General features: G+C 65.6%; 1 protein-coding gene across 1 annotated transcript; it reads right to left on the bottom strand.

The window, feature by feature from the left end:
• Window positions 1-1640: 1640 nt before the first annotated feature.
• On the bottom strand, window positions 1641-4231 carry NKX3-2 (NK3 homeobox 2). The gene is made up of 2 exons (XM_064511421.1): window positions 3536-4231; window positions 1641-3193 (listed from the first exon to the last, which is right to left on the bottom strand). The coding sequence occupies exons 1-2, from the start codon at window positions 3921-3923 to the stop codon at window positions 2718-2720; spliced, it is 864 nt and encodes a 287-aa protein (XP_064367491.1). The 5' UTR covers window positions 3924-4231; the 3' UTR covers window positions 1641-2717.
• Window positions 4232-7786: the final 3555 nt, after the last annotated feature.

Genomic DNA, 7786 nt, shown 5'->3' with positions numbered 1-7786 from the left:
GAAGCGATGGGAAAGGCGGAAGAAAATAACGAGTGGAAAAAAAAAAAGAAAGAAAAAAAGGTTTCAGGATCAGGCCTAAGAAATGTCATTCCTCCCTGCACCCGCCAAGATCTTCGCTACAAAACACCCTTCCCCCGGCTTCAGATCCACCAGGACCGCTGGATCTTGAGCGCGCTCCTCTCGCGAGGGAATTGCCCACACGCCCGGAGTAATAAAAACAAAAACGAAAACAAAACAAGCCCCGAGATGCCACGAAGACTGGCGGCTTCGGAGGAAAAGCGCTCGCCCCGAGGCCCGCGGCGGGGCCGGGAGCCCCCGGGGCGGCCGCCTCCGCCGGCGCGGAGCCCGCGGGCGGGCACGAAGCGGGCGAGGGGGCTTTGCGCGGAGCCGGGGACGCGGGCGCGGGTCTCGCCCCTGCAGGGCAAAGGGCCGCGGGACAGCCGGGGAGGCCGGGGGCGGGGGGGGCGGGCCAGGCAGCAGCTCGGCGGCCCCCCGCAGAGGGTGCGAGTGCCGCGGCACAAGCCCGAGGTCTGCCGCGGCCGGCGGCGGACGAGGCTTTAACGTGCCGCTGGCGGCAGCGCCTTCCCCCGCTCCACTTCCTTCCGCGGAAAGTCCGCGCGAGTCAGCGAGAGGGGCAGCGCGGGGCGGCGGAGAAGCGGCAGCGGCGGGGCAGCGCGGCCGCCCGCGGGCGGGGACCGCGGAGGGCTCGGTCGGCGCGGGGAAGCGCGGAGCGGGGCCGCGGCCGCGCGGCGGCTCCGGCCGCTGCAGTCGCAGCCGCGCCCGATCCGCCCGAGCTCGGCCGGCACCGCGCTCGCCCCGGCGGCGCTGCCCCCCGCCGCCCCGGCGCGCTGCTGCGCTCGCACGGCGGCCCCGCTCCCGGCGCCGGCAGCACCAGCGGCGGGGCCGTGCGGCCGCCACCGCGCCCGCGGCCCAGGTTTGCTGCAGACTTGAAGGGGATTCAGCTGGCGGCGGGAGGCTGCCCCAAGCGGCTACCGCAGCTCCGTTTGGATGCAAACGGCGTTGGCCGTTGCGCGGAGGACCGGGAAGCCCCAGCGGGGGCGAGGCGCAGCCCCGCGGCAGCGCCCGGGGCCTCCGCGGCGGGAGGCGGCCGCCCGCGGGGCCCAGCCCGGGCCCGGCCTCCGCGGTCAGACTTCGGCAGAGGAGCACTAAGCCGCCGAGCCACGCACATCCCCCGGGAGCTGCCAAGGTTTCAGACCGCTGCGGTCTGTGAAAGCGAACTCAGACCAGGGCAGCCGCTGGGCCGCCTGCCCCGCTCGCCTGCAGCGAACCCCCCCGTGAAAACCCGTTTGCTGTGCCTCTGCCTCCGACCGCATCGCCTCCTCCACCTAACTGAAGGAGCCGTAAAATAAACCCACGGCTCCCTCTCCCCGGCAGAAGGAGGAACCTTCTACATCCCCAACACACATTAGCAAATGACTCCTAACACCACCGGCCTGCACGTCCAGCCCGAATCCCCCCCCTTCCCGCGGAGCCCAGCACACCGGTGCCGCACGGGGTGGACGGGGAGCGGGCGAGACCCGCCGGGGCAGCGCCATGGTCCGAGCTACGGCCTGAATTCAGCTACCAGAGTCGCCGGGGAAATCCGTGTCAGCTCTTAGAAACGACACAAGCGACAGAGCTAGGTGTTAAACTAAAGTTTATAAATTAAAAAAAAAAAGTACAGCGGGTAGCTTACAAACATTCACAATTCATTTGAAGTAAATAATCTAATTGAGTGCACAGTGCCATTAAAAGAGAAAAGGAGAAAAAAAAGCGATGAGTTAACTTGAAAAAGAGACTGTAATTACATTGCTGAGCAGATCAGAAATCCCGCCCCGAAGGAGAGGTCTGCAGAAAAACTGTAGAAGGCACTGATGGCATTAAAACTCCCTATTACATCGATTTCTTAAAAAGCCTGACTAGAAATATTCACATTGAATATAAAAATAATAACAACAACAACTTTAATACAACTGGAAAGTGCGAAAAATCTGTAACTCCTCCCTCCCCCAACACGGAAAGATCTCAGGAAAGAGAAAAAGAAGTCTTGAGTTTCGATACAAGTCTCACCCTTTTGTGACATATTTATCCTTTGCCAGGGATCATGGAGTACAGGAATAACATGGGCAACGAGAGCAGGGGGGATCTGAAAGAGCTTCCTTACATTCAGCACCATACAAGGCACACTCAGTCTGCAGCGAGTTGGAAGAGCAAGGACTCGGACATAAAAAATAATCTTCCTTACAATCCGCCGAGGGAGTCCTTGATCTCTTCTTTTGAGCTGCTTTTGGTTTGGGGTTTTTTTTTCTCTCTCTCCTTTTTTTTTCCTCTCTCTCTCTCTCTCTCTCCCACATAAGATCGAGTCTCTACCAATCCGAAGCGAAACGAAAGAGACAAACAAAAGTCTACACCGAATACACCGACAACATGGATACCATGAACGAGTTGTGCCGAATCGCAAGAGTCCTCGGCTGGCGGGCTGGGGAGGGGTGGGAGCCGCGGGGGGGCTGGCCGAGAAGTCCTACGCTGGAGAGGAGAGGGTGAGGAATCATCCAAATAATATTAATAATAAAAATAACAATAAAATAATAATAAATACTGTCCAAGGCACCGAGAGCTGCAGCGGGGGCTCCGGATCTGAGGAGCCGGGGGCACAGAGGGGACACCGGTCTCCTGGCCGCCAGTGCGCGCGGGGGGGCGTGTGCAGGGGGGGCCCGTCACTGGGTGCCGGCGGCTGCGGCGCAGGTGGACAGAGCCCAGCCGGGCAGGCAGTAGTAGGGGTAGTAGTAGGAGGGCTGCAGGGAGAGCAGCGAGGGCGGCCGCAGCACCTCGCCGGGGTGGTACTGTCTCTGGTCGTCGCGCACCAGCACCTTGACGGCCACCTTCTTGGCGGCGGGCGCCGCGGCCAGCAGGTCGGCGGCCATCTGCCGCCGCTTGGTCTTGTAGCGCCGGTTCTGGAACCAGATCTTCACCTGCGTCTCGGTGAGCTTCAGCGAGGCGGCCAGGTCGGCCCGCTCGGGCCCCGACAGGTAGCGCTGGTGGTTGAAGCGCCGCTCCAGCTCGAAGACCTGCGCGTGGGAAAAGGCCGCGCGGGAGCGCTTCTTCCGCGGCTTCGGCGCCGCCGCCTCCTCCTCCCCCGGCAGCAGCTTCCCGCACTTGCCCGCGCCGTCCTCCTCCTCCGGCGGGCTGCGATCTGCGGGCGGGGCGACAGCGCGGCGGTCACGGCGGGCAGGCACCGCACCCCCCGCCCGCGAGCCGCTCCGCGCAGGGGCCGCGCCGGGGCGCGGGGCCCCCGCGGGCCCCTCGCTTCCCCCGAGGGCGACGACGGGCTCTGCCCGCCCCAGCCCTCCCGGCCGCGGCTTCGGCGCGGTTCTCGCTCCCTTCGGCCGAGTCCCGGCCGGCGGCGAAGCGCCCGCGGCAGCCGCGTCCCGCCGCGCCCGCGGAAGCCCCGGCCGCGCGTGGGGGTCCGCGCCGCGCCGCGAGCCCTGCCCGCCCCGCCCCCCCCGGCGCGGAGGGGCCGCCGGGGCCGCCCTACCTGAGACGGCGGCCGACATCTCGCTGTCGCTGAGGGCGGCGGCGTCGCGCTCGGGCGGCTCCTGGCGCGGCGCCCCCGGCGCGGCCTCGGCGGGGCGGGCGCTGCCGCCGGCGCCCTCCTCCTCGGAGCGCCGCTCGCCCTCGGGGTCCTCGCTGAGCGCCGAGTCCGAGTCCCAGCCCGCCGGCGTGCGGGCGGCGGCGGCGCGGGCCGGGGCGGGCGAGGGCAGCCGCGGGCCGTCGGCGGCCGCCGCCGCGCCGCAGAGCCGCCAGCCGCCGGCTCCCCCTGGGGGCGGCGGCCGCGCCGCCGAGTGCCGGGCGCGCTCCTCCTTCTTGTTGAGGATCGCCTGGATGGAGAAGGGCGTCAGGGCGCTCCCGCCGCGCACGGCCATGGGCCCGGCGGCGGCGACGGCCCCTCTCCTCGGGCAGCGGGCGCCGCGCCTTCAGCTGGGCGACCGCATCGCCGCCTGCAGCCGCGGCCGCGCCGGTGCGGGGCCCTTCTCCGCCGCCGGGGGGGCGGGCGCCAGCGGGGGCAGCCTCTGCGCGCCGCTCCCGGCCCGCCCGCCCATAGGGCCAGGGCCGGGGCCGCCGCCGCGCTGCGCTGCCCGCTCCGCCGGGCGCAGCCTCCGCCCCGCTCTGTCCCGCCCCGCCGCCCTCGCGGCGCTTTTTCTGCCGGCCGCGCCGCCAGCGCGCACCTCGCGGCGCCGGCGCCGGCCCGCGCCTCCCCATTGGGCCGGCCGCGCGCACGCCGCGCGCTGATTGGCTCCCCGCCGCGGGGCGACGCGGCTCCGCGGGGCGCGCGGCGGGGAGCGGGGGCGCCTTAACCCCTTGCGCCCCGCGGAGCCGCCCGCGCCCCCGGGGCGCTTCTCCGCCGGGGCGGCGCGTCCCGCCCGGGGGGCCGCGGAGGGGGTTTCGGGGCGAGGCGTGTGCGCGCAGCCCGGCCTGCGGGAAGGGCGCAGCCGGGACGGGAACCTCGCCGGGGAGCGCGGACAGCGCTGCGGGTGGGAGAGCGACTGCTGCGAGCGCCGCGGGGGAGAGCATCGCGGAACGGCCCGTGCCACGGTCCTGCGGGGAGCGTACACCCGCCGGAGCTCGGGCTCTGTGTGCTTCTCGCTTTCACACCGCGGGGAAAAGCTTTCAAGGCTTTGGCCGCTCGCTTTGTAGGTGCAATTCAAAATACCGTCAACTGTTTTCTAAAATGGGCTTCTTACTATTTCATTTGTTCACAGATTATGGTCTTTTTGTATTAGCTACGGTCTTTGGCCAGTGGGACTTTTAACGTCCGTTTTATGATGGCAGCTTCTCCCAGATAAAAGACTGTTCTTTTTCCGAAACGATCCTTTCCCTGCGAGAAAGTGGCTCTGAACAAGAACCTTTTGGAAACTATTGCGTGCACGTGATTTGTATAAATGCAGCTTATTGCGAAAACAACACTGTGCGCCAAGCATCGTGCTTTTCTTTATTTCAAACACTCCTGACATTCTGCTGAAATAGTATCAGCGAGGGAAGGTGTTAAGCAGGTACCTAAAAATGAGATGCCAGCCCTTGACGACCTTGATTTTTCGGGGCCGGGGAGACGAGGCGCCGTAACGAGACAGAGCATCCCAAAACGACACCGCGCACCCCGGGCTCGGCTTTGCTCCGTGGCACAGATACACCTGGTCGTGTACCAGGACACCTAAGTCCTGCCGTCTTAGAGGCACGGATCCGCCTTCAGCGCCTCCTCACCTGATCGAGCGGACATCGGCGGCTGTTTGCCGTCGGCCACGAAGCCACGGTAATTGATTATTAACGACTCTGGCACGAAAGAAACGTTTTCGAACATCATTCTTACCAGAAAAATAAATAAATAAAATAAATGAGCTTGCTTTGATCCACAACATGAAGCCGAAGAGCATCTTTGCTTGATTCAACGAGAACAGGACTTCTCCTTTTGAGCGAGTTCAGCCCGTTTCAGTAACCTTCCCTGGGCTCATTTATGACCCCTTTTTTCCCACCCAGGGTTTCCCCGGGTAGGAATTGGCTCTGCCACGCGGGACGTCGGTGCAACGATCCACTCAGGAAACATCCCCAGGGGATTTTTTTAAAGGGATTGGGGGGGGGGGGGGGAAAGGCACCTGGGGAACCTGCGGGTGGGACGTGTTGGAAGGGTGCCCAGGGTGCCCTGTGCGGGCGTTTTAAGGGGCGCTGGGGAACCGCGACCCGAAATTGGGAGTGTGACCGAGGACGCGCGGGTGGAGCGGGGCAGAGGGAAGGCGGCCGCGCCGCGCTGCGGGGCTGAGCGGGGCCGGGCGGGACCGGCCGCGGCAGCCCCCGCGGCGCCGCGCAGCTTCGGACTATCCTCAGGTGCCGAGCCGGAGCGGGGGCAGGCGGCTCCCTCGGGCTGCGTGGAGAGGAGAGGAGGAGGCAGAGCAGCTCCTTCGGGTGCAGCTTCCCTCCGAGCTGGGGCGCAGGCAGCTTCCAGCCCGCGAAGTCCTTGATTTACAAGGCTCCGCGTCCAAGCCCGTGGAAATACCTGCGGTTAGTTTACAATGGCTGTAATTCTCCTGCGCTGATTTCCCGAGCCTGCCGCGCAGCCCCCCCGTTTGCATCGCCCCTTCTGCCTTCTCGGTGTTAACCTCCCCTCCCAGCACCCCCGCCCCCGCGTCCCGGGGCGAGCTCCGCGCCCTCTTCCCGAGCGGGGAACAAGCGTTTGGAGCAGGAACCGCGGGCGGAGGCGGCCGCGAGCAGCGAGCAGCGAGCAGCGGCGCGGGGAGCCGGCAGGCGCCAGGGCCGCCGGGCCCGGGGCTGCGGCGGCCGCGGCCCGGCTGGGTGGTCCCGGGGCGGGGGGCGCCCGGCCGGCCCCGCGCCGCCCTCGGCCTGGGAGCTCCGCGGCAGGGCCGGAGGGCCAGGGCGCCCGGCGAAGCCTTCGCGGGAGCCCCCGTGGGCGGGCGCGGAGCTGCCCTCCGAGTGCGAGGGAGGAAACTGGACATAAACCCTCCCCGCGGGAGGAGGCCGGAGCGCGGCAGGAGGAGGCAGCGGCTGCCGCGCTGGCCGGGCGGCGTGAGAACAGCGCTCGTCCGCGGGGCGACGGCCCCCGCTCGCCCCCACTCCTGAGACGGGCTCGCCGCTCCCTCTGCCCACCGTAAACATGCGTCTTACAGATGTGAGCGCTAGCAAGACCTGTATTACACCGTAATGGGGAAAACCCACGCCCTGCCATGCCCCGTAACTGCGTCTCCGGGGGGCTCCGCTGGGGACCCCCCGGCGCCCCCTGCAGCACTTCCTCCCACACCCGGCCGAGCAGCCCGGCTCGCCTGCCCGCTCCCTCTGCCTTTTCAGACCGAGAAGTGCGGGGGAAAAAAGCGTCTGGTTTCGCAAGGGAGCGGGCAGCGCCGCCGCGGAGCCCGGGCCGGCCGGGCCGGCAGACGGGCTGCCCCCCCTAGAGGCGCCTCTGCCGCACTGCCCGGCGCCCGGCTGCCGCGGGGACGGGCGTTGAAAGTACCACTTACATACGTGAAGAAGAAGAGAGTTGCAGAACTGTTTAGAAGAGGCTTTGCAAAGAGCACATGCAGTATGATATTGTATAAAGAAAGCTAGATGGTGCCCTGGGTGGGAGCAGCCCAAGCTGGGAAAAGGAGATGTTACAGCCTTCCCTTCAGGGTAGGATTTGCAAATCAATTAGGGATGTGGCCTGCCGTGCCCGGCTGCTGGGCACTCCCAGAGCCAGGCCAGCCAAGGAAGGAGCCCTGCCGCAGTCCCAGCTCTCTGGCCCCTGCAGCCCTCTCTCAGCTCCAAGGGAGGCTGTTTCGCAGCCAAGGGCTGCCCCACACTGAGGCCCTCTGTAGAGGGAGCAGTACCTATGCCATGCCTAACGAAAGGTGAGATTTTTTTTTCCTGTGCAGAGGCTACCTCCCAGACTTGTCCCCAGTTTGTCTCCCGATATGCACACAGATGGAAATCTTTGCAGAGTCTCCTGCGAGGTCCCACAGCGGCTTAGGCAGAAGATGGCAATGGTGCAAACAGCGCTTCCTCCTATATGGATTTTTCATCCTCTGTGACTCTGTCGGTGACAGGAAAGAGCTGGTTCATGGTTTTTTTACCTCAACTGCGCTTCTCTCTGACTGTGCAGCAAAGTAATGTAAAAGTGTTTTGGACAACTCACCAGTTTCACAAGAAAATCTTGGGTCATCTTTTTAGAAGGATTTAACTTTATTTCTTAAATAATAACTGATTTCCAAGTGAATGTCACCTTAGCTACAGACTGGGTCACATC

This window comes from Dromaius novaehollandiae, chromosome 4 (genome assembly GCF_036370855.1).
Source record: "Dromaius novaehollandiae isolate bDroNov1 chromosome 4, bDroNov1.hap1, whole genome shotgun sequence".
Lineage (NCBI taxonomy): Eukaryota > Metazoa > Chordata > Aves > Casuariiformes > Dromaiidae > Dromaius > Dromaius novaehollandiae.
This window is presented reverse-complemented; position numbering and strand designations above follow the sequence as displayed.

Excerpts from the sequence above, each read along its gene's own strand:
- NKX3-2 (XM_064511421.1), bottom strand. The coding sequence starts at position 3,923 with ATGGCCGTGCGCGGCGGGAGCGCCCTGACGCCCTTCTCCATCCAGGCG. Across the intron at positions 3,194-3,535 it reads GATGTCGGCCGCCGTCTCAG|ATCGCAGCCCGCCGGAGGAG; the intron begins GTAGGGCGGCCC and ends CCCCGCCCGCAG.